This window comes from Aptenodytes patagonicus, chromosome 1, assembly GCF_965638725.1.
Source record: "Aptenodytes patagonicus chromosome 1, bAptPat1.pri.cur, whole genome shotgun sequence".
Lineage (NCBI taxonomy): Eukaryota > Metazoa > Chordata > Aves > Sphenisciformes > Spheniscidae > Aptenodytes > Aptenodytes patagonicus.
In genome coordinates, this window is record NC_134949.1 from 63,600,983 (window position 1) to 63,627,656 (window position 26,674).

At 41.5% G+C, this 26,674-nt stretch overlaps 1 protein-coding gene across 3 annotated transcripts in view; it reads left to right on the forward strand.

Annotated features, from left to right (window-relative positions):
* Positions 1-4,128: 4,128 nt before the first annotated feature.
* The window catches only part of GNPTAB (N-acetylglucosamine-1-phosphate transferase subunits alpha and beta), a 48,919-nt gene continuing 26,373 nt past the window's right edge, over positions 4,129-26,674 (forward strand). For 2 of the 3 annotated variants that reach the window (XM_076339684.1, XM_076339693.1), the window contains exons 1-7: positions 4,129-4,282; positions 9,256-9,341; positions 15,041-15,160; positions 17,103-17,144; positions 17,894-18,099; positions 18,787-18,851; positions 21,294-21,428. In XM_076339684.1, coding sequence (XP_076195799.1) covers positions 4,166-4,282; positions 9,256-9,341; positions 15,041-15,160; positions 17,103-17,144; positions 17,894-18,099; positions 18,787-18,851; positions 21,294-21,428 — 771 coding nt within the window. In that variant the 5' untranslated portion in view covers positions 4,129-4,165. Of the gene's footprint in view, positions 4,283-9,255; positions 9,342-15,040; positions 15,161-17,102; positions 17,145-17,893; positions 18,100-18,786; positions 18,852-21,293; positions 21,429-26,674 lie in introns of those variants that run through there. The other variant, XM_076339703.1, reaches the window with a different exon arrangement.

Consider the following 26,674-nt stretch of genomic DNA (forward strand, 5'->3'; position numbering starts at 1 on the left):
CTGAATTTTGTCTTTGCCTTTGTGCTTGGTAATATTTGCTTCATAGAGGTGCTACAAGATTAATTCATACTTGTGAAACAGACCGTACAGTGATGAACACTGGAAGCCTATGAGGACGTTAATTCTCTTCGCTTTAGCGCAAGATTCAAGGAGTGTGCAGTGAATATTATTCTTGGCTAACAGAGAAGCTTGAGATGCTAGGTTGATCGTTTCTCATCTTCTGCCTCAACGAAAGATAATTACATTATTGCCTTGGATATTTAGCTCTTACTCTTCTCCCTTCCCAGTAAATTAGCATGCAAAAGATTTGGAAAGAGTATTCCACAATACTTCAGCTTTTCTAAGGAAGGAACAGTGTGAGTGAGTGCTGTTTTCCCAGGGTGGACATGAAGAAGAGTAGCAACAACTCCTGCCTTCCTCCAGCCTTTGAACATTACAGGATCTCAAGTCCCGTTTAAAAGAAGTAGTTATTACTTTCCTCTTGGAAGTAGCTTCTACCCCCTCTTAGAAAGAATGTCTAACTAGTAAGAAAAACATCTCAAATTCAGAGAGCTTTCTGAGATCTAAGAGAGAGAGAAAATGTTGGTGAAGACAACTTGCAGAAAATCAGGATCAAGATAAAGTGTGTTTATAATTATTTGACTGCTTATTTAGATTACTTCATATTCCACAGAAGGCATGCCTTTGCTTTAAGTGCTGCTACGTGCATCTTCAAGTTAATACAAATACAAGTACAGTTAAGTAGATTATTCCAAGAGCCCAACGGTTTACACGGATAGTGATTTGGCAAGGCCCTTAAGTATATGTTTGATTATAATGGCAGCATCTAGTTTTTAGATATCCTGACACCTAGTGGAATTTATTGCTCCAAGCAGAATATTTGGGTTCATCTGCCTGTACAGTGACTGGGGAAATGAAGAAAGTTAAGTATCCCATTCTTCGATACAATAGCAAGATACTCACCTATAACAGCTGCCTAAGCAATGCATTAGATAAAATGTGAAAAAAGAAGAATTTGGCCTGAGCCCAGCCCCTTTCAGAGACATGCTTACAAAGCTGGTTGCAAAGTGATGCAAGGTCCCTGATCTGGTTTCTGGTTTTGAGCTTGGAAAGATTTTCTAGTGACAGATGTAGAAGGATCCAAACAACTTGGATTCAGAGTGTCTCAAAAGGGATTTAAACCTGCATCTACTGCGTGTACTCTGTAACTTGCAATTAATTAGCAAGTTGAGGGTGGCCTTGTTTTCATCCATTTTCCATCATGCCTTTCTGTGTTGCATGGAATAATTAAGCCTTTGATGGACTGAAGGTGACAACAGTATATGAACCCATGACAAAATGGGAATATAGGGGAACATCTGGAGTATGGAGTCCTGTCTCCTGTCACAAGCTGGCTAAGCTGTCTCTCAATGCTTGGTAGGTATTCCTGCTATACCTGTTTCAAATATATTCCAGAACCTGTTTTTCTCTCCTTTTTTTTTTGTTTTGTTTGTTTTGGGGTTTTCTGTTTTGTTTTAACCTGGTGACATGATTGCATTTAGTTTAAATAAACTTGTGATCTTCTTTCCTGTGATGTGAACAAGCCAAAATCTTTTAGTGTCTTCTTAGAAGGCAGGATCTGGTTGCTCCTTTTCGTGCATCTGTTTCAGTTTAAATACATATTCCTTGAACATGAGTATTCTACAAGCAAGGACAGATGTAGTCCCATCATGATTTGTACAGTAGCTTTTTACATCTCTATATCTACTGGAATAGTTTGGCTGATGCCTTACAAAATCATATAAAGATTATGTGAGTTTTAATGGCTTTATCACATTGGTATTATATGGAAGTATTTATTAGTCTGTATAAATGTATCGTCCCACACTTTACACTAATTATTAATCCAGGCCTTGAAGTCATTCAGTTTTCCTTGACTGATTTTCTGCTTTGCTTTGGTGTTAAGTCTCTCAGCTTCATATCTTCAGCACATTTTAGTCCGTTTCTGCATTTATGCTATATTGTTGACCAGAACTAATGTTTTTGTTGTCATAATCTGCATACATGCTATACCTCAGTTCTCAATGAAAACCTCAGCCTGCTGACTCACAACACCAGGCCATCACTAGTACTGCAGCCATAGTGCTGTAGGTGGTGGTAAAGAGACGCTGACGTTCAGTAATAATACCTCAATAAAATAGTGCAGTGCTTGAACAGGAGGTGCAGGTGAGGGAAGTACCAGCAAATATCTAAAGATTATATTCCTCCAGGGTAGTACTTTGGCACATTGGTGAGAACATGTGGAGGAAGAAGACTGCATGTGTTAGGAGAAAGTGCTGGCTGTGCACAACAGGTAATGGAAGCTTAGCTAGAGGCTTCTGCGTACCCAGACGCACTCAGAAGGCTGGGTTCTCATGAAGGGCCAAATAAGAATGATCACGCTGATAACACAGGATAAAGAGATGGAACACAGAACTGTGTTGTGGGCTCTGAGACTCTGAAGGTAGCCCCTAGTGAATTTGCCATGCTGTCCCATGGCCCATGGAGAAAGGAAAAACACTGTGACACCAAAAAAGTGTCACAGAGAGGGAGAGCTGTGCCAAAGACCAATGTATGTACTCTTGGACGCTTCTTAAAGAAGTACAGCCAGGTGCAATCCTGTCACACCACAACTGTGTAAATATACTGGGACAAACTTCTGGAAATGGTCAGGCATTGTTACTTTACATAGGGAAAAATAAGAACAAATAAGAAAAAATAAGTGGGTGATGTTCGCTGCTCAGAAAAATCACTGCAGTGACTTGTAAGAAATACTTGGAAGAAGACCTTTTGATGCAGGGATAAAGGACCACAGAGACAGGTGCTACTATCTCCAGCCTCATGAAGGCCTGTGATACCACTTTATTTTGCTCCGGTAACCAGAAGTGCCTCTGCCTGATGAAACTTTTGACAGTGGCGATACCAGCAGTGTCCCATGTAGATGGCTGAACTTCATGGCAGAAACCAAACTGATGCAGATTAAGGACTTGCAGAGCCTGCTGTCAGCTAGTGACCTCTAACTAGTTTCTTGTTATCATGTTTTTGCCTCAAGAACTGTTCTTGAAGAACTCCATGAAAACCCTTCTTCTAGCCTAGTGGTTCCCCTTTCACAAACCTATCCCCGCACTTCATTTCTGTGCTGAAACACGCATGGAATTGCTTAAATGAAATCTCAGCATGTAGCTCTACTGTATCTTTATGATATCCAAAAGTCCTTCCGATCCCTCTTAGCTAGGGAAAGCAAATTTGCTTTGCAGCATATCTGGAAGCATGACAGGATGGTGCAGCTCTGCTGGCCACAGCTGGAGAGGTGTTTACATGTGCAGAAAAATTGTCTTGCGGGTCTGTCATTTCAAGATCACCTAGGACATTACACATCAAAAGGTTTAAATTTTATTCTACAGCCAGTAGGTAACAAGGGAAGAATCACAAGTACGAGCATGACAATGAAATGAAACTGGTGTGGTTTTTCGTTCCTGGGTGCATATTCTCACGTGCATCGATTCACTTTTCACATGTCTGGGGGAGCGTTGTCAGCAAAGCACTGCAGGTGCATAGGACGCAGCATATTTTGTGGCCCACCTGCTGCAAACACAGTACTGGATCCGGATTTCTTTATCCAGATGATTTCTTAAAAAAACTGCAGGGACAATCTGCCACCTCCGGCCGTTCTGTACCATTGGCATGCCTCGAAGCCTTGCGCCTTTAGCCCTCAAGGCACTGAGCGAGGAGCTGAAGAAGTAAAAAAACCCATAGTCTGACCCCTTATCGCCTTCTGGTGTTGGGCCCGTTGGGACGGCAGAGGAAAACCCCGAAGAAGAGGGGGACGGCAGAGGCCGGGACCTGCCCGGTGCCTCCAGAGCCGTGAGGGAGGGGAGCGCCCCTCGCTTCGGCGGGAAGCTGAGAGGAATGAAATTCGCGGCGGGGCGGGGGCGGGGCATCCACCGCCGCCCCGCCCCCTCTCGCCCACCCGCCCCGAGGCCACCGCCCGCTGCCGCCAGGTGGCGCCGCGGCGCTGCCGGAAGCGGGGCGGGCGCTGGGAGCGGCGGGACCCGCCCGCCCGCCCCGGCGCACGGCAGTGCGGTGAGGCGGGCCGGGCCGCGGCGTGCAGGGCCGCGGCGGCGGTAGCGGCGGCCGCCGGCGGGCCATGCTGCTAAAGCTCCTGCAGCGCCAGACCTATACCTGCCTGTCGCACAGGTATGGGCCCTGCCTCTGCCTCGGGGGCCTCGTCCTCATGATCGTCTCCGCCCTGCAGTTCGGGGAGGTCAGTACGGCGCCGCGCCGGCGTGGCGTGGCTGCCCCCCTTCCCCTCCCTTCCTCCGGGCAGCCCCGGCTGTGCCATGCGGAGCCCAGCCGTGCCGAGCCGAGCGGTGCCGGCGGGGAGAAGCGCCCGCGCGGGCGGCGGCCGTCGCAGTCCCGCGGCTGCACGGCACGGAGGGCGCGGGTGCGCTTGGTTTGGGGCTTCTTTTTCCCTGTCGGGAGCCGGGTGGCTGTCAAGTCCTGTAAGCAGCGAGTTCCTTCAGCAAGCAGCTTGAACGTGAATGCTGATTTTATATATAGATACAGATTTATTTTTTTTTAAGACATAAGGGAGAAAACGTGCTTTACGGTGGTGGCGCTCCCTTTTTGTTCTGGGGTGTTAACCGTCGCGGTTGAGAAGCGACGCCGAGCACCCCCGTGTGCCGCATCCTCGGGTGGGTGAGCGGTGCTGGCTGTAGGCCTGCTGTAGCTATAGGGGCTTTCTCTCTCGCATCCTGGAAAGCAGCTGTGTGGCAGCTCCCTCTCGTCAGGCGACCTTCTTCGCACTTGTTGGTGCGGCTGGCGCGTAAAGCGCGCCTGTGGGGAATGACGCCGCGCTCCTGCAAGCGCCGGGCGTGACGCCAGGCTTCAGTGCCCCCCAGGGGGTTGTTCGGTGGTTCCCAACAGACTTGGCGGGCCCTGGCAGAGGAGAGCCGAGAAAAATCTGCATGCTGCGGGAGCTCGTGTTTTCTTGTCCGGTGCAATTCTTTCCACTTCCCTTATCAGGTGATTTATTAGTGCTGTATTTTTTCTTTTTATTTGACTCTTCTAAAGCCTGTGCTGAATGTAGCCTTCAAATGGCGACCGGGAGTGACAGAATCTTTCTGCCTTCCAGAGTTTAAGGAGTTAAATGTCACCTCTCCAACCTGCCAGCAGCTCAGCAGAGTCTGCATTACATTGCTGGCTGCTTATTGCTCAGTTTGCCTGTTACTTTGTAAATGATGCAATATAATTTCTACTTTTTCTAGATACGATTTTATACGGGTGTATAGTATATTTTAGAGTTTCATTTCATATTACCCTGTCTATTTTGGAAGTCATCAATGAAAGAATCTGGAGGAGAAGAAAACAATCCTGCTTCAGTGTAGCGTTTGAGAATGTAGTAAGTATTCAGGGAGTTAAAGAAAGTATTTTTGTCAGTGTAAAAGGATGGCAGTGTTAAATGCAAACAGACTGGTATTTCCTGATTCCTACATTTCTCAAGACAAGTTTTTTTTCTTTTTCTCTTTTCCTTTTTTTTTCTTCCCTGTTTTATTTTGATGCGCGCTTTCAGATACAGAAAAAATGAAGGGTCGTAAAGAGTATTATCTGAAACTCTCTAGTGTAGTACAATCAGAACTTTATTTCGTGTAGCTGTACATCTTCTTTGCATAAAGTACTTCATCTCTGCTGTCTTGCAGTGTTCACAAGTTCCTGAAATGCTTGATAGCCATCAGTGAATTAATTAATTGTGTAGTACTTTTAGCCAGCTGCTTGTACATGATTGTCAACTTGGATTGGTGTATAGCTCTTGGTGCTGTGAAACTTAGAGTATGCTTTTGCCTTTCTTCAGAATAGGGCCTTAAACCCAACTTTAGGATTCATTAGAACTTTGAAGGTTTTTTTAAAACACTTCGGTAGTTGTCCAGGTTATGGCTGATTTCACTGAGAATCAGTCAAAATCACTACTCAGAATTATTTTCCTACCAAATCTTAGTTTGCTACTAAGTTTCCAGCCCTTTTAGAGCTATTTGGAAAGCTTAGATGTTATTTAGACAGTGTGCAAAGAACTGGCAGATTCATGTAGAAGTAAACTTTCAAAATTATATGTTAAGAAAAAAGCAAAGTGACCAGAAATGTTTAAAAAAAACCCCAAACAAAACAAAACACCAACAAAACCCCCACCCTTTATGGAATGAACATACAGAAATACAGAAAAAACTTTTTTTTACAGTGATTGTAAATGAGCATGGTAAGAGGTGTTTGCATGCATTTTACTCTTTACTTTTATGATTTAAAGTGGTGTGTTTTAGTAAGCGGTGGTAGTTTAAGGATTTAGGAGAGACTAGGCTTGTGAGAACAAACACTATTAGACCTCTTCTGACAACTATAGTGGGAACGGAAGACGCTTCTCTTCCTCGGTACAGAGTCTGCAAAGTAGCAGCTAATGAAAATAAATAAGACTGTTTTGAAAATGAAACCAGAAATCTTTCTACTAATTATCAGGTCAACCATTTTTAACAATCAGTGGGGAACTGTCAAGCAATAAAAAGCAGTGTGAGGCAATGCTTGTCAGACCCTGGTGTCTGAGCAGCGTTTGCAGTTCTGCTTTTCCCCCACCCTCAGAGGCAGCTTTTTCATCCTAGAAGGCAAAATTAGATCTGCTTGCTTAGATTCATGCTGATATCAATATTAATGCTGGCATAAAAATGGATAGCTAGGGCAAATAATTTGAGATTGGTAATGATGTCCTCACAGCCTCAAGGTGAAAATGAGCTTGATTTCAAGAAAAAACTTGAGCTCAATGAAATAACAGTGCACTAAGTGTGATTCAGGAGCATTTCTGCAAAAACAGATAGGGTAGCCAGGGCTAAGCCAATGCTGTAACCTAGTCGTAAGATGAGCTTTGAGTTTTAGGACAGTTTGGTTGTAAACCCTTCTTGGCCATCCTTGTGTAGGTCGCTCAGCGTTGTAAAATGTTTTGTAACTGGAACATGCCAGAGCCACTGTTACCACCTGCCTGATACAGTATCTCCTAATAGAGGATGTCTCTCTCCCTTTTTTTTTAATGTTGATCCTTTAGTGGTTTTATAATATCAGTATGTAAAGTTGAAGCAAAGTGGCCTCCAGGCATTATTGCAACACAAATAATGCGTCAGGAGGAAACAGTTACAGGAAAAAAAGTATCAGGTGGGAAAAGCTTAAATTTTTCCTAAATGTGTTTCTAAAGAGAGCTGTCCTGGATCTTTTTGGTTATAGCTGCACCAAGGCAAAAAGCAAATGCTTGAATGGTTAACGTTTTTCTTCTGGAGAGCCGTACTATTCATATAATAAATTACATTCTTACTCAAATACTTCTGTATTTCTTCTAGAAGCAGATCAGTGTGTGTCAATTCATCATTATCAGTAGTAGCAAATGTTTCTGTGTGGATATCTTTCAGTGTGTGCTGTATTAAACTAGTGTATTTGGCAGAAGGACGTAATGACTTGTGCATGAACAAGTGTAATAGTGTGTTTTTAAGACAATTCCTGACTTTGCTATTTAAGGGAGGAGATTTTACGCTCACCTGGGAAATCATGTGTGCTTTGTGTAAGGGGAATGAACTTGTGCAGGTGTGATCTTGGTTACAAAGATTCTGTTTGCAGCTTTGGCAGGAATTGTGTGTGTGCGCGCTTGTTACCTAGCCACATGATGGGGCTTCCCTGCTCTCCCTGCTCTCTAGAAGGCTTTAATTTGCTTTAGTGGGCATGAGGATAGAGATGTGTGTCTTCTTAAAAGGGAGGGTGGTAGTCTTTATGTTATGGTTTTGAATGCTATCTTAGAGAAATGGTATATTTCATAGTTCCTGTGATACAAGAAGTAAGCAATGGTAAAATTCAAATCTAGGGAGAGTGGTGTAAAGTAAGTACTATCCTTTCCTGGTATTTTTTTTCCCTCTTCAGTACATATAAATACGTACTTGTCCAGGTAAAACAAGCCACTACCCCTTCATCTCTAAAGCAGCACAAGCTGCCACTGTAGTTTTTAAGGTTGGACTTTCACTGTAAAAGAGATCATAGCAAGTTTATCTCAGAGTAGAACCTAAATGTTTTATATTATTTTTATCTCAAATTACTTATGCTTTTTTGCTATATCAAAGCATATTAAGCCTTTTTAGCATTGAAAAATCTGGGTGTTTTTTCTTTTTTTCTGTTTAGAACCATGATATCAGATACTTTGTTAGTAATGGAAATGTAGCTGTGCCTTTGTTTAGAGAGTGTGTGTATATGTACATATAAGTATAGAGACAGAATGTAAACTTGCAGCTTTCCAAAGTAAGAATCAGCTTGTGATTGGTTTCCTGTATAGCTAATTTATGAATATGCCCAGAAATGGGGCTGGCCGGCAGAGGGCATTTAAGTTGGGTGCAGCTTGGCATTTTAGCTAAGTGTCCTTGATGATCTTGATTGGGGAAGACAATGCTGACTTCAGCTGTGTGTTACCCACCATTTCTCCTCTGCTCCAACAACCAAGTAGAGGAAGATAAAGTGCTCTGGTTTTTGAGGGTTCATATCTCTGTTGGTTTAGCTCTGTGACTTGGCTCGCTGCCCATTGGGTGAACTCCTGTCAAGCTAAAGGGTGGTGGCAGAAATGCAGGGGTATGGCAGAGAGGCTGCAGCCTGCAGAAATACTTTGCTGTTGGGTTAGTCTGGCTGCAACGTAAGAAGTCACCTGTATTGGGAAAGAGCTATTGTGTTTTAAGTTCGTGGCCGGGTTAATTTGCATAATTTGATATGCCCTGACCTGGCCGTGGGTTTCTAAAGCTCAGATTTCAGAGGTGTGTGTACTTCAATATGTCCTGTATGAGAATAGAAAGGAAGACGAGGAAAATTATGTGGGGGGTGGGGGTGTCCTGCTTGCATTGAAGTATATTTGTTGAGAAAACATTGCTGAATTTTTAAAGGCTAAGATACAAGGGGGAGGTAACCTAAATGAATAGTAGCTTAAAAAGTATGTCTGTAAAACACGAAATCCTTTCTTGCAGAGAAAAAACAAAGTTTGTTTAAATCATGTGTCCTCTAAGCTCTGGGCCTGATTACTGGCTCAGTGTAATAACTTAGTTTGGATTAAGTTCTGGTCAGCTGTGCATTAATGCATAGATCAATTTGAATCAAATTCATTGTGATTAAACATTTCAAAAGGAGAAATATAAGTGTCTAATTTTAGAAGATGGTGACATCAAGTTTTTTTCTTTGCAGGTTGTCTTGGAGTGGAGTAGAGACCAGTATCATGTTATGTTTGATTCATACAGAGACAACGTTGCTGGCAAATCATTTCAGAATCGGTGAGCTTTACTTGCAGCTGACAGTATTGTACATTTTACTGTTCAATGAATTCTCAAATATTTAAATCAAATATTCTAGATGAAGTAACATACTATTGAGTAGAACCTTATTGTATGGGCTCTAAATCTGCAGCAAATTTTAAACTTAGTGGTTTTAAAATTGTGAGTTAGTGCTTAATATCCCAGCTTGGAAGATGTTTGGCATTTGGAAGTTCTAGTCATATAACAGAGTTTACATTTTAAATGCATTTAATTCATCCAGTCTCTAAGGAAACATCAAAATGGTGATAACGTTAACAACAAAGGGAGGACATAACATAGTTTCTATATTAAGATAGGAAAATGTAAGTACTGTTCCTGTGCGCTTAAAATTCCAACTTTCAGTGTTTTGAAAAGTTATTTTTCATTTACCTTACATTTTCTGTGACAGCTCATGAGGGACGTTATTTAGTAGAGAAGTCACAAAGCTAGCAAGAAGAAGCTTTTTAAGGCTGAGCACATGGGAGAAGTCACTCACAGCAAGTTGGAAACCAAGTCATATGGGTCATTTGTTTCAGTTGCGTTAAATGCTACATGACTTCTTGTGGTTTCATCATTCATGTCTGAGTAGTCGTGGGGGTCTGTTGCTCAGGAAGTCAGTGGACTGCGAATTGGTAGGTGGAAGAAGCTACTAAGGAGATATCATCTGACTCTTAAGTGTTGATACACTTGACTGGAAAAAAAAAAAACCTGAAAGCAGATGCTTAATCTGCCTTGAGGTTTGTTGAATCATGGGACAGTAGAAATGATCAGATCAGTATGTCACGCTTTAGCTGGTGTGAGATAAGTCTGTAAAAGTACATTGCATGGTGTCAGTGAATCTTATGCACTTTTATAGTCTCATCTCTTACTCCTCTCCCCCATTTTCCAAAGGATGACAGATGAAAGCAGAGTGATACAGCTCATATGGATGATTAGCTTAATGTTTACATGTTTCTGCAGTGCTAAAGTGAAAGCATGGTAGTTTGTTCCTGTCAGTACTCAGATGCCTGACTTTGATAATTAAGTACATTGCTTTTATAAAATAGTTGAGTTTGTCCAAAACAAAATCGCAAATCTTACTGTTGTGATGTAGGTATAGTCAGTTCCCATTTCTGCATTGTGTTTTCTTACTCCTTTTGGTTGTGTAAAGCACTCCTTAGCTAGTGTTGATTTCTGTGAGTTGTGAGCAAAACATCCAGTGCCTGGGGAGGAACTATTGGCTGCCTGAGCAAAAGCTTAAGGTTTTCATGATGGGTGCTTAAGTTATTCTGGTTCACCCATATGCCTTTAATACTCTTATGTCAGGCCTGAAGGGGAGGTTTGTTGTGATATTTGTGTGCAGATACCAACTTCCCGTAAAAATTCATACCAACAAAAAGTCTTTGTGGAGACCTACTTTTAGGCATCCGTTAACTTTTAGAAGTCCCTTGTCAGGGACTTGTCAGTTTGGTTTTATTATCAAACTTCACAAATGCAGTAATGGACCCCTTCTTGCAGTATGCACTGTATCAGTGACGGTTTGATGGAGTTTTTAAGGCTGATATCAATGCAACATGTAGGGTGTCACACAGTTTTTATGTGAACTGAGGATTGTGAACTTCCAGTTTTGATCCTAGCTTATCCATTGGTTTTAATGAGTTCTTATTTTAGTGTTAGAGAAAAACATTCAGAATTGGAGAACAGGAGTTTGTTGGTTTGGAAATTAAGCAGATCCACTGCTTAGTGCAAAGTAAAAGCTGCATGGCCTTTAAGAAATATTAATGGACCTTCAACTGAATTAAAGTAGCGTTATCTTCTAGGAGCTTTGCAGGAAAACATCTCTGTTCTTGTCAAACAGTTGTGTTATAAACTTTTATAAAGAAAATCTCAGTGTAAAATGTAGACAAATTTGTGCATGTGGGCAAGCTCCTTATGATTATAAACTCAAAAAGCTCTTCTTCCTGAGTAACATAAAAACAGTGATGTTGCTGGCATCATTAGTTACACCTATTGAATGCTGTTCTTTGCCAGACCAAGGAAGACTTCTTGTTTTATCTTGAAGTTTAGCAATTGCTTTGCTTTGCTTTTACCTCCTGTTGCACATCCTTTGGCATCCCAGCTGTTTCACTTTCCAGGTAGTCACATCAGCTGCTAAACTTCCTGCTTACATTGCATAGGCTCTTACACAGCTTGAGACAGTGGAGTAGAAATTCCGGGGCTTTTTACCAAGCTGCCTTATCCAAACCCATTTTTGAAGACTTACTTAGTTTTGGTATGAAAATAAAAGGGAGAGAAGGAAACTAAATAATCGAGTTGCATACATGAGTCTTGGATGAGAACTCTATTTTATTTCTCTCCACCAGCAAATTCTGAGTTTTGGCAAATGCTGACGTGTAATTTTGCTATTCCAGGACATGGCCAAATCATATTTAAAACTCCAAAATGTGCATGGAAACAAAATGTGAAGGAACAATCCTTAGCTTTTAAAATGTACAAACTGATTTCAGTATGGTACAGCAAGTGAGAGCCATCAGTCATTGAGGAGCTGTTAATTGTTGAGCAGAATGAGGCTGGAGATAGGAAAAGATGCACAAATTAGGGAGCCAAGAGGTACTGGAGCGGAAATAGCAATGGAACAGTTGAGTTGCTGTTGGCGGGCAATTAGAGAGATGTAACAGGCAGGAGGGCCGGGAGGTTTACAGTGGGGAGCTTAAGGGTGTAATAGACTTACACTCATTCATAAAGAGGCTCAGCAAGGTTGGAGATCACCGTATGGTAGCTTGGGAGAGATCCAGAGGCTGCTGTACTCCTTCAGCAACTGTGGACGCTGAGACAAATGAGCCTTTGTCTTCTAGCTGCAATCTCGGCTGTGAGCATGGCTCTCCTATGAAAACAAATGTCATGGGTACAGAAAATGCTTCCGGGCAGGTGCATGGAAGAGGCAGCATGTGACAGGTCTCCTGTCCTACCTGGGAAAGCTGGTGGCTCTGGCTTTGTCTTCAAGCAGGATCCTACTGATGTTTTTAGGTTTGCAAGTAAAAAATGGGTATGCTTTTGAAAGAGGAAAATATAAAGGAGTATCCAAAACTAAGCCTCTTTAATTGTCTGGGAGTCTCCAGGGAAATTTCCAAAGGCCATGTTTGCTGATATTAGAATCAGTAGCAAATAGGAAAGTTGATGATTTTCTGTAGAAAGGTGTTACATAATTCCCGTTTAGGCAGCTCATCTTGGGCTTAAATGTGTTTTCCAGACTGGTATTTGTGATGAAGATGAAATGCATAACCCCACATGAAGGAGAGACACAGCCACAGAATTTGAAGGAGAAAGTTTTTGATCTTTTCTGACTTTGAACAATTTGTAAAAGACTCTGCATATTAAAAATAGTGTTTGAGAAGGATAATGCGGAAGCGGCTCTCCTGTTCCTTTTTAATTTTAAAGCAAAATGCAGCCACGTGCTTTTCAAAATATAAACTCTCAGTACTTTTTAAGAAGCCATGGAACCAACTGGAAAGCTTTGGCAAAGACCAAAAAGGTGAAGTCTTAACAGTGTTACTGATCCTAATTGGGAGCAACAAATTAATTTGTATAAGATATCTGTTTTTTATTATTGTGTTCGATAACCACTACTTTCTCAAACAATGTATGCTGTAAAAATGCATTAAGAAAATTTATCCGAGTAGTTGGATAAATTTTAAGCAATTAGACTAGTGAATCTGCAAACAGTTCACTTGCTTTAATAGCCTTTTTTACTAGTCTCTATTGCCACTGGTAATGAAGAATGAGCTTGCCATGCCAGGGTTAATTCAGAGTTGACATACGTGCATCTGACCAAAAATGCCTTTCCTCTGTGGAGTTTATTAGCATTTGCCTGTATGTGACATCATTTCAATGCTAAACATTAAGTGTAGCAAATTACATAGTTATATGTGCTATTGCATAGAAACACACTTTAGCAAATGATAAACTGGGGAGAGGCTTCACAAAAGTGAAAATTGCCTCATACCCTAGAAAGAGTTGGAGCTGAAGCTTTTTTCTTTTTACATTTTGTGTTCTTCGATGAAACCTGGGTAAATAAACTCTGCACTTTGCCCAGAAGACTGAGGGTTGGGCATTTTTTGAATCAGCTCACTTGAATCGGGTGCTTCCACCTAAAACACTTTTGTCCTAGCTGTAGCATTAAAGGGACTGTCAATCCAATAATTTAACTGATCACAACAAATGTAGAAAAGCTGGAAGAGCTCCTGCCATTGAATTTCTACTTCTGTGGAGGACTTTTTAGTTCAAAACATGCCTTGAGTTGCACCTGTTAACGAACCAGAAGCTAGTGTCATCTCCTGAGAAAGAGGTGAAATAACTGATTAGAAGGGTAGTCGTATTCAGTAAATTTGACTTTTTTTGCCAGCTGAGAGGGTGGCCTCCTGCAGAGTGTTGCATGTCGGAAGTGAGAGAGGCTTTTTGGGTGGTGTTGCTGGGGAAGGCAGCGCTGCTTCTTAGATGTTCAAACTGACCCACCGTTATCCTCTAAGTGTCATAGCTCAGTTAGGAACAGTGATGAATTGAGTACAAAATGTTCCTGTCTATTGTGCTGTGACCAGCTACTGGCTGCCCTTCAACCAAATTTTGTGCCTCAGTTATTGAATCTCAGCCAGTAGAAAATGAAGCTGAGTGGAAGTTGTCTGCATGTCATACTGTGCAAGGAAAGGTGGAGGAGATACTCACCTATAAGCTCTGTCGCTTTTTGAAGGATGCGGTGGGTGGGGAGGGAACACCTTTCCTTGGAAACCTCATTGTGTGACCCCGTGGATCTTAGCATTAGAGAAGCGTTCAATGTTTGCTAGGCCATCTACAGTTTAGGAAGGTATTGAATAGCTTGACACTGGAACCTTTGAAAATAATAGTTGGGGCATCCTCCTGCTGTCTGGGACCGAGAGGTTCACCTATGGCAGCAGCCTGGAGTACCCGCTGAAACAAAGCTGTGGGCCTCGGCAAGGAGATTATCATAAACAAATAGAAAAAAGGTACCCCAAACCCTTTCTTTTCTTCTGCCTTAGGTATGCTAGGAAATCTTTAACTGTCCAGAAACAGCTCCAGGATATTCAATTGTGTCAAGAATGAATTTGACTGCTGTGTCTAGAGTCTGAATTCATGTACCCTTCTTAGGTTGTTTTATGAAGTGCCCTGTTATTAATATCCAAGAGGCATTCCTAGGATAGACACCTGGTCCTGCTGAGGTCTTATTGGCTCTGTGCAATTAAATAACAGCAAGTATCATTTTAAGTCTTTATAACTGGTGCTGTCCTGTCTAATGTAGTTGGTGAATTAAGGGTGTGCCTGGATGCTGGTACTGATTTGAGTAATATTTTATGGGTTCAAAGGAGTTGGGTTATACGTTGATGTCAGTGAAATTTAGAGCATAAAGTTCAGATTTCATTTAGTTACTGAACTGTTATAGCCATTTTATGTCCTTTTTGGTTTTATGTCTGTGCTGTTTTGTCAAAGGCTTGTGTATAATTAAGAGATGATATATATAGCCAAAGAGAAGCTTTTTGCTTTGTCTTGTTTGCAGCCCAGACACCAAGTATTTCTGTTGTTAGACAGAAATTGCTATCGTAGGATGCCACAAACACTTGTAATGCAATATTAAACAGCTTGTAATGTAATATTAAACAGCTCATGTAGCTTTCATTTGAATTATGTAGGCTTTGTTTACCCATGCCGATTGATGTGGTATACACCTGGGTGAACGGCACAGATGTTGAACTGATCAAAGAATTGCAACAGGTCAGAGAACAGATGGAGGAAGAACAGAAAATAATGAGGTAATAATCTTACGTATTTTTTTCCCTTTAACCGACAGCAGCAATCTAATGCAGTACTAGCCCTCTTGGTTTTTCTGCCATGTTATTCAACATGAAAATTCAAAGCGCGTTTTCTCACTTCTTCATTTGATTATTCTCAAAACCTTGTTTCAGTTCTACATTTAGCTGTGAAGTACTGTCTAATCAGAAAACTGTTTAAGATACAAAGCATAATAATTTAAAGTAATTAAGGCTGTTCTGTCTTGAATTTATAAAATGCCATGCAGAAAACTTTGCTTTGTACATGTAATTTTTTATTGATTTCTATAACTTAGTTTGTAAATAATAATAATGAAGCTATATCTCAAATGTATAACCTCTCTTCATCCCTTTTTTCCTCCTCACCCCCCCAGTATTTCTTTTTATAATGGGCTTAATAAAATCTTAAGCATGTGTTTCTTAAAGGCTCCTTTTTAAAGTTAGATTTGTAGTCTTCCAACCATTGAAACTGAGAAAGAGGAAAATAATTTGTTCATGTTATAAAGGTATGAGTCAGCCTTCTAACCAAGGAGGGAAAGACATGTATTGCTGCATTTGGTATAGATCGTGCTATACTGTTCTGCAAAATAACTGATCTAAGGCTTCAAACACGGGCTGCTGCAGATACCTTGGACTGTGTCTTGTAACCATTGATTTAGTTCTTAATAAGCAACTCTGTGGTAATGTGATCTGTTTTGGCCAGAAAATATGCTAAATGGAAGAACAAGTCTGTATTTTAAGGGTTGTAATAGTTTAATTCAGAATAATCTGAAATCCACAAGTGAGCGGATTGATCTGATTTTTGGCATGTTATGACTTGCAATTTAGGTACCACTGAAATGTGATCACAAGTGAAGTTCTGGGTCTTTGTTTTGCTACCTGAGCAATGAAAGTATTAGTAGAACTTTAAATCTATTAAGTTTAAACATCTTAAGTATAGACATGGTCTCTGCTCTGAAAAGCTTTCAAATTTATACTAATCTTTTCCTAGCAGTTCATGTAGCAACTGTTAGTGGGTTTAGCTTTGTCATCACTCATGCTGTGATTCCCATTTTACAAAGGGAAAAACACATATTGTTTTTTTCCATAACGCTGATTTGGAAAGTTGATATCAAGCTTATGAGTAAGACTCATGTCCATGCCACGTTCATTATCTACAGGGGCACCTGGTTCTCTCCCTTGTAGATAACTCTTTTCACATACTTTGAAATCAGTTAGCACAAGAGCTGTTTCACGGGATCAAGATAACTGCAGAAGACAAAGGCAAGGATGCTATAAATCTCTGCTAATGAGTGTATATTTCGTATTGCATAGCAAAACTTAGTAAGTTGTAACTTCCTTGTTGATACGCCTGAATTGAGCTAGTCATGGTCCAGATGCTTTATTCTTCAGTGGGAGAGAGTAGCTTGATGGATGGTGGTTCTCTTTCTGTTGGTGTTTGTAGAAGGGTGCCCTTCTGATATTATGATTATTATTTAGCATCAGTGCTGCACTACCTTTACATTAATCCTCATTAGCTTCTACGTGCACATGGCAAATGCATGATAGACCTTATCAGAATATGTATGTTAGGCAAAACAATCAAGTCAGCCTAGTTTCAGGTTTCTTACCAGTGTTTTTCATATCAACATCAGTTTTGTTAAGTAATCTAATAATAACCCCTGAAAATCCTGTTAGCAAAAGGAGTCGTGCTGCCACAGCTGTCAGTACAACCAAGAATTTTTGAGCTATACTGCATGAGGGTGAGCAGTGAGGGGCACGTGTGTCCCTTGGCGAGGCCAATGGCGAGGCCTTGGCGGTTTTATAACTGGGTTATCGTTGCTTTCACAACGTGTCCCCGACTCAATTAACAATCTGAAATTAGACTAAATTCCTTACTGTCAACTCAGTGTTATTTAATGTAGTTGTTTTAATTTTGTAATAGGGAAATCCTTGGAAAGAATGCAACAGAACCAACAAAGAAGAGGTGAGTTTTTGTGGGTTTGGGCATAAATTGGAATAAATGATATCATACTCATTGTTAGCTGAAAGCAGATGCTGGTTGGGGAGGTTGTTTGGTTTTCTATAGACTGTGCATGCTTTCCTGCTATGTCACTTCAAGAAAAGTTGACAGCATGATAATATATATGTTGAATAAAAGTCGTGTTATTGTGACATATGTGAATGAGCTTCTTAAAATGTGACAATTTCTGAAGTTCAGAAAGCATATCCTTGTCACTGGTTAGGCATAGTTCCTGTTCCAAATGTGGATTTTTAATGCATATGTACCTTGAGTTTTACAATTCAAAAGCATGAAAATTTTTTCAGCGTTGCTTTTACCTGCCATTTGTATACATGGCACCGCAAGTAATTGTCTGCGGAGGGTCCAAGCCTCTTGTGCCTCTGCTGCCAGGAAGCGGCAGGGCCCGGTCTGTCCCATTCTTCATTTGGCTTGGTCGTTCTGCTATTTAGAGATCTTTATAAGGTCTCCTCTGTGGGCAAACTTTGAAATCTTGGAAACTTTTGGAAAAACAGTTATGGGAATGAACTAAACTGTAAGTCAGATACTCGCCTTCTGCAGCAAAATAAGTATGCTCTTAGTAATTTCCCCCTGCCACAGCAGATGTTAGAAATAATAGATCAGATTTTACAAAAACATCTGTCATTGCATCTAACATTGACTCTTGTCTTAAATTTTCTACTAGTGTTAAATATACCTTTGGTATTTTACTGTAGTGAGAAGCAACTGGAGTGTTTGCTGACACACTGCATCAAAGTGCCAATGCTTGTCCTGGATCCTGCGCTGCCTACCAATGTCACACTGAAAGACCTGCTGTCCATTCATCCTGCTTTACAAGCTGCTAACAATATGTTCTTTGTAGCAAAACCAAAAAATCCTTCTACCAATGTGACAGTAATTGTTTTTGATAGCCCTAAGGATGGTGAGAACCTATTTGTCAGATTCCAGCCAGTTTTCTAGAGGAAACTTTTTAGTAAGCTGCTGTGAGTTAGTGGGGTTTTTTGCCTCCAATACTGACTCGGCCGCTAATTCTCTGTTTGACTTTAGCAAGTCATTCAGTGTCTCTTGCCCTCAGTCTGTTCCTCTAAATGATGACATTAATGGTACTGTTTACCTCCCAGACAACTGATTACAGATGATTAGACTTCTATGCTTTAAAAGACTATTGCAAAACAGGTTTGATATCTGAATATCTGTGTTGCACTGATAATCTTGAAAGACCGATGTTTAGACTGAGGAAGATTGGTTTTAGAAATCCTCTTTTAGTTGCTGTGAAGTCTAGTTTGAATATTGTGCAATAAGTTCTGCCCCTGCTCAAAGGATTGCATACCTTAAAACAAAATTATCCATGTGTTCAGCATATATAAGTAGGATCTTAGAGCAGGTATAGGCTTCTTATTTTAGTAGGTAGTACCTGACCACTACCACCCACTAGCCCAACCACTGGTGTTTATTTTAGCACCAAGAATTATTTACCAGCTATAAAGACAACTCTTCACGCCATAAATATCCAAATCTTTTTAATTTGCAAAAGTATATCTTAGTTACTGGAATATACAAAAGAAGCGACTTTCAGTTTCTGATTTGCAGTGCATTTTATTTATTCTAGTTGAAGCTGCCCATTCTGGAATGTTAAAAGACAACAGCAAACAAATAGTATGGAGGGGTTACTTGGTAAGTACTTTTAAAATCTGTTGATTAGCTTTTGTATATGTTAAAATTTTTGTACATTTTTAGAAAGCGTTTCTGTGCTATTCTCTTTCCAGAACTCACATGTAGTAAGAAGTTAAAGCTTTTAAAATAACCCTTATTTCAATTTTGAAGTTTGGGTTACGTGACAAAATATATACACTATTAAATCTGGACTTCCGGAGGGCGGACTTTGGCCTGTTCAGGACGCTGGTTGAGAGAGTCCCTTGGGAGACGGTCCTGAAGGGCAAAGGGGTCCAGGAAGGCTGGACGATCTTCAAGAAGGAAGTCTTAAAGGCGCAGGAGCAGGCTGTCCCCATACGCCGTAAGAAGAATGGGTGGGGAAGACGACCGGCCTGGCTGAACGGGGAGCTTTTGCTGGGACTCAGGAAAAAAAGGAGAGGTTACCGCTTGTGGAAGAAGGGGCAGGTGACTCAAGAAGAGTACGGGGATCTCGTTAGGTCATGCAGAGGGGAAATGAGAAAGGCAAAAGCCCAGCTAGAACACAATCTGGCCGCTGTCGTTAGAGACAACAAAAAATGTTTTTACAAATATATTAATGACAAGAAGAGAGCCAAGGAGAATCTCCATCCTTTATTGGATGCGGGGGGGAACATTGTCACCGAGGATGAGGAAAAGGCTGAGGTACTTAATGCCTTCTTTGCCTCAGTCTTTAATAGTCAGACCAGTTATCCTCAGGGTACTCAGCCCCCTGCGCTGGAAGACAGGGACGGCGAGCAGGATGAACCCCCCATAATCCAAGAGGAAGCAGTCAATGACCTGCTACGCCACCTGGATGCTCACAAGTCTATGGGGCCAGATGGGATCCACCCGAGAGTGCTGAGGGAGCTGGCGGAGGAGCTCGCCAAGCCACTCTCCATCATTTATCAGCAGTCCTGGTTAACGGGGGAGGTCCCGGATGACTGGAGGCTTGCCAATGTGACGTCCATCTACAAGAAGGGCCGGAAGGAGGATCCGGGGAACTACAGGCCTGTCAGCCTGACCTTGGTTCTGGGGAAGATTGTGGAGCGGTTCATCTTGAGGGCGCTCACAAGGCATGTGCGGGACAACCAGGGGATCAGGGCCAGCCAGCACAGGTTCACGAAGGGCAGGTCCTGCTTGACCAACCTGATCTCCTTCTATGACCAGGTGACCCGCCTAGTGGATGAGGGAAAGGCTGTGGATGTGGTCTACCTGGACTTCAGCAGGGCCTTTGACACCGTCTCCCACAGCATTCTCCTAGAGAAGCTGGTGGCTCACGGCTTAGACAGGTGTACTCTTCGCTGGGTCAAAAACTGGCTGGACGGCTGGGCCCAGAGAGTTGTGGTGAATGGAGTTCAATCCAGTTGGCGGCCGGTTACAGCGGTGTTCCCCAGGGCTCAGTTTTGGGGCCGGTCTTGTTCAATATCTTTATCAATGATCTGGACGAGGGGATTGAGTGCACCCTCAGTAAGTTTGCAGACGACACCAAGTTGGGCGGGAGTGTTGATCTGCTCGAGGGTAGGAAGGCTCTGCAAAAGGACCTGGACAGGCTGGATCGGTGGGCCGAGGCCAACTGTATGAGGTTCAACAAGGCCAAGTGCCGGGTCCTGCACTTTGGCCACAACAACCCCATGCAGCGCTACAGGCTTGGGGAAGAGTGTCTGGAAAGCTGCCCAGCAGAAAAGGACCTGGGGGTGCTGGTTGACAGCCGGCTGAACATGAGCCGGCAGTGTGCCCAGGCGGCCAAGAAGGCCGATGGCATCCTGGCCTGTATCAGAAATAGTGTGGCCAGCAGGAGTAGGGAAGTGATCGTGCCCCTGTACTCGGCCCTGGTGAGGCCGCACCTCGAATACTGTGTTCAGTTTTGGGCCCCTCACTACTAGAAGGACGTTGAGGTGTAACAGCGTGTCCAGAGAAGGGCAATGAAGCTGGTGAAGGGTCTGGAGAACAAGTCTTATGAGGAGTGGCTGAGGGCACTGGGGTTGTTTAGCCTGGAGAAAAGGAGGCTGAGGGGAGACCTCATCGCTCTCTACAACTACCTGAAAGGAGGTTGTAGCGAGGTGGGGGTCGGTCTCTTCTCCCAAGTAACTAGTGATAGGACGAGAGGAAATGGCCTCAAGTTGCGCCAGGGGAGGTTTAGATTGGACGTGAGGAAAAATTTCTTTACTGAAAGAGTGGTGAAACATTGGAACAGGCTGCCCAGGGAAGTGGTTGAGTCACCATCCCCGGAGGTATTTAAAAGACGTGTAGATGAGACGCTTAGGGACATGGTTTAGTGGGCATGGTGGTGTTGGGTTGACGGTTGGACTCGATGATCTTAGAGGTCTTTTCCAACCTTAATGATTCTATGATTTTGTGATCTGTCACCTGATGAAGGACTGACAGATAAATGTGAATTACTGTAAGTTTAAAAAAAGTCTTGATACCCTGTTTTCTTGGTTTTAGACTACGGACAAAGAAGTTCCAGGTCTAGTATTAATGCAAGACTTGGCCTTCCTTAGTGGATTTCCAGCTACATTCAAAGAAACAAATCAGCTACGAACAAAACTACCGGAGAGCCTGGCCTCTAAAGTAAAACTGGTAAGGGTCTGGAGGAAAGAGTAATTTAGTTGTATTGTTTTTTTGGAATGGTTCACATATGGGATCTCACCCACCTAGAATACTTAGGATGTTTCTGATAGTAATCTGTTTTTCTGTGTGACTCTGTTTTCCTGAGTTGTCAAGAGTAGTAAATAGTGACTCAAATAGTTGCCTTCAAAAGACCAATTGTCTGTTCTGTGACTGTGAGTTATTAGGCATTAGATTTGCTAGCCTGCAACTAATTAAAAGTACCAGCCTTATCAGTTTCTCTCAGCCATTTGCTATAGGCTGTTGTCTTGCTGAAATATACTATAGCACTGGTTTGTTTAATGTGACAGAATTTTGTTTATGTAGCTTCTTTAGCTTTTTTTCTTCCCTCTTTGCTTGTAGAAGAATTATCTTAATAGTAACAACACTGGATTGTTTCACAGCTGAATGCTGTATTTCTCTCTGCCAAGTACTCTGTATGGTCTTGAGCAAGTTGCACTTCAACTTACCCACCTGCAAGGCAACAGTAGATAACAACTTGTGTGACTGTGCCATCCATTAATGTTTTGTGCCTTCTATGCTCCCCTGCCGTTTGGACACCTTTTCCAGTTACAGCCAGGTTTAACAGATGGGTAAAAGTTTCAAAAGTCTGTGAAAATCATTGGCTTATGTATGGGAGAGAGATGTGATTGGTGGTGTGAAAGGGGAGTTTGTGGGAGGAGAAGGAGTTAGCAGGGGTAAAGGGATGTCAATCCATAGGTAATCTGACTTCATTAGTCTGATGCCCACCTGTAGGATGTGCTGATTCACTTTACAGCTTGTTCTTGGTGCTCGAATGAGCATGACTTCCTTTTCTTGTCTTTTTTTGGCGGGCTGGGTAACAAGTCATGTATTCTGCTATTGCAGAAACGGTATTGTTTCATAGCCCCTTTCATAGCCTGGTTACACTCCAACTTAATGCAAGCTGAATTTCTTCTTTCTTGTCTTTGGCTTGTGTTAGCAGGCTGCCTTTGAGTCTCGCTAGTGGTAGAAACCTTCCGAAGTAAACACACTTGTACCTCTTTTCCTACACACTCTTAAACAGTTATTTAAACTTAAATAGCTCTTTCTTTTGCCTTTGTTTACGTCTCTAGTGTATCCATAGAGAGTGGCTATGGCTTTTCCTAGCCTTTGTTTTACTAAGTTAATCAGGCAGTGCTCATCCCACAGCATTGGCTCTCCATTCCTTTCATCCTTCTGACAGCCCTTCCCTGCCACTTCCATTGTGGATTTGTCTGCCTTCAACACGATTGACTGGAGTTTTGTACAGCATTTTAAATGAGGCATCACCAGAACTTCTTACAGAGTGAAAAATACGTAGTACGTAGCTAACCCAAGGCTGGTAGACCGTCAGAGACTTGCTGTGTGCTAGATTATGCTCGTTGCAAACAGTGCTGCCACCGTTTCTACGTAACCTCCCTTGCATCCTTCTAGTGCTTGTGTATTGGTGCCGTTCATAAAAACTGTCTCTTGCTATCGTGAATCTGTCGCTAGTTTGGGTGAGTGATGGCAGATGTGCTCTGGTGTGGCCAAGGCAATCCTTCCTTCTCTTTCTTAGTGGCACATTGGTTAAATAGCAGTGGATATTCATGCGGTCAATCTACCAGTCTCTACTTGTTTTACATGCTATGGGTATTTTTTTAACTGCTTTAAAGAAATGGTGTTTACTGTAGAGAAATGAGATTGTTATCCAACAGGAGATAGTGCTTCAGTTTTGCTGTCTGAGATGCTAGGTTCTTCATTACAAGTTTGTATGAGGAACATTGTTAGTTTGAATGCTTCCTGAGCTTCAGAGCCATCTGAAGAATCTTCTTTGAGTGCAGGTTCATCCATTTGGGTTTGGAGCCTTTTCTAGTTCCTCACCGCAGCTTAAATTATGGGTTCCTGGTAGTTTTAACACATTTGACTTAATGGAGCTGAAGAGCTCAGAATACCTTTGACTTCAATTACCAGTTCTTTTCATTTGTTAAACTTGCCCTTTAGCATTCAAGAAATTTAGTAACAAGATGTTCCTTAATTATTTTTTTCTGTTGCAATTTAAAATCAATTAGCTTATGTTTTCCTGACCTAGGGTTATTTTCTAGGAGCAGCTCTTCTGTAACGTTCTCATTAATTACCAAATTGGTATCTGAAATAATATTGCCTCTATCAGTTCAGAGATTATTTGGCGGAAAAGAAATCCGTCTGCTTCCATCTCTGGCAATAAATTGGAGCACCATCCTAGGCAATGTTTGTTCTCTGGTCGAACATCATAGATATAAGCTCTCATAGTAACGTAGTTCTGAAGAATGTTCCCCCCTCAACCAATATTTGGAATTTCATTCTCTGTCCCTTAACGGATGTTGCTTTATGCTCTTTTTCCAAAATGATTTTGACTTAAATCAGTTCTTTTATCCATAGTACCCTACTTTTTTGTGTGTGTGTGTTCTGGTGCCTTCTATTGTTAACACTTGGTGTTCCTTTGTCGGAGTAACTTTTATGTGTCTTTCTTGGACCCTTCAGTACCTTTCTGTCCTTGATGTTCTACCACCTTCTCTTCTTCCCTCTGATGTCTGCTGTCATGGCTTGTACTAATATTTTTGCTGCTAAAACATACTACTTTTAGTATAAGAATACCTGTTGTGGGTTTTTCTTCTGGTTTCTTTTTTTACCTTGTTCCGCAGCTCCTCCCAGGTACTTTCTAACTTCATTAGTTGTGGTTATTTCTCTAATTGCATTATCTAACTATTGTTCAAGTCTGTGTTGATGCTTTTTCTCCTTAATACTCCTGTGTGGATTTTTGCTTCAAGCACTGAGAAGTTCATAATTCTCTCCAGGATTTCTGCTGTAAATCTGTCAAGCACAGACCTTATTCGTAGACTAGGCCATGTCTCTTGTGCTACGATAGAGACCTTCCATCTTTCATGGACACCTTGGAAGAATGAAACACCCAGATTTTTCCTAATTACTTTTGAGCCATCTGCTGGTTTTTAATTATCTTGTGGTTTTAAGACTTGTGGAGCGATTCTGCCTGGACCTTAATTTTTTGATTACAGTCATTTTTTTTCCCGTTTCATCAGATGATCCCTTTCATTATCTCTTTTGCATTCCAATAGGATCTCCTAGCAGTATTAGTCCAAGAAAAAACATGCTGGATGGATTCTTTCTGTGCTTCAGTTCTGCTTCTCACGTCCAAGCAGCTGGCTAATCTGTTGTCTCTATCCAAGCTGATCACTAGCTTAACTCTTCAGCAAATCTTAAAAATGCTGTAGTTTCTCTGTTTTGCATTGCTGTCCAGATGAACATAAAGGCTGCATCTCTGGGGTGTCTTAGATATGTCTCCCATCTCCTTGTCTGTTTTTATGGAAGCGACATCCAGTGCCTATTATCTTTCTACATGGTTTTTCCTTACCCTGTCTTGGTTGTGTTTTTCTCCTTGTTGTCAGTCATGTGTCATCCAGTTGATCACAAATCTTTGTTTGTGCTGGTTCTCTCTTCCTTAGTGTGTTCTTATCTTTGTGTAAACATTATCGTTGTGATCAGCTCATTATCTGTTGCTAAGAGCTCCTCTTCTGCAATTTGGTTAGGCTGTATAAACACAGTTTTTCTCAGGTATCCACAGCATTCTGCAGTTTCTCCATCCAGTCATCATTGCTGTCTGTGTTTCTTTTCCTGGTGGTGGATGCTTTAGAACAACTAAATTGGGATTATTGTATCCTGTGTGGTCATAGCAGCAGATTCTTCCCCAACCATTTCTCTACTCTTGATAGTAGCAATTTATTTATGTTATACGTACAATGGAATATATGTATATAAATGTAAGAAATGTTCTATTTGCAAAGATAAAAATTTTTACATATGAAGTGTGGATGAGGTTGTTTCTGTAGAAGACTTTACTAAGATCCTAGCTCAAATCAGTTCTTCATTCAGTGGATGTTGTAGGTAGGCACGTTACGGTAAACATAACCAAGTGTGGTTTTCTCCTTAGCAAAGAGAGAGATGCTACGTTAAAGCTACAGCTAAGTAGAAGAAAGGTTGGTTGTTTACAGTCTCCACTGAAATTTGCAGCAATTCCTCTGCTGTTATCACTTCTGGAATCTAAAGTCTGTGAAGTGGTGTGAGATGCCCACCTGAGTTTAGGCTAGGCTTGTGCCTCATAGCCGCCTCCTGATGCTTAATGGGTTTCTGGATGCTCTAAGTGGATGTTTCTTAATGCAATGCTGGAAGTAAAGAAATAATAATAAAAAGTTTCAAAAGTGCTGCTATTAGAAGGGAAGAAAGTTGAGAAAGGGAGGAGTGTAGCTGTTGGTGCATTTGTGTTGAATGTTGATAACGCTGCTTTAATTGGATTGCTTTAGTTTGTTTGATTGAAATCACTTCTGAATCCAAAGAGGACTGAAAATTGCTTGGACATCTGGGCCAGGTGTTTCTTGTTCTAAAAATCTCTGAGAAAAGTAGCTGAGCTCAACTAGAGGGGGTTAAATTGTGAAGATTTACTATATAATGAATCAATTTCTAAGGTGAATTATGTATGTTACGGTCTACTGAATTTTTGTACTTATGGCCTGCACTGTAATGTAATGATATGGAAGTTTATTTCCAGATGAAAGGTAAGCAGCAGTGTGTCTGCTGACCACATTTGTTGTTCTACCTTGTGTGTGTTATGACAGGTGTGGCTGAAAATTATATTTGGCTGCTTTTTATTTTCCATGCTTTCCTAACGGTGCATTAGTAAGCCACTAGATGGAGGTGTTACCCTGGTTGTGCAGCTGTCTGCTGCTCAGCTGTATTTCTTTAAAGGCTGTAAAGATGTTACATTGTACCTATACATGAAGAAGAACAGCTGAAAAAATTTTTTTGCTTTTCCTTTCCCCCATTACCTACATTTCTAAAAAAAACTATTATTGTTCAGCCTAAAAGAGATGCTTGTGACTTAAAAACTAGGTGATGATGTAAAGACTGACAAGGGAAGGATTGAAAGGGCAAGGGGATTTGATTTTTTTTTATTTTGTTTTTTTGAGGCTATCATGCTAACACTTTTTCACTGAAATAGTATACAGTAGTGAAAATTTTTGGAGAAAGGTGACTTTCCTTTAAGATTTAATATCCTGATTGCTTCAGGGAAAACTGAGAGCTTGCAGATCTCCTTCCTTTGAAAAATATTGTTTACTCTTTAATCTGCATGCACGCACATATACACATATATGGACAAGTTACATTGGAAACTAAGGGCTGTAATG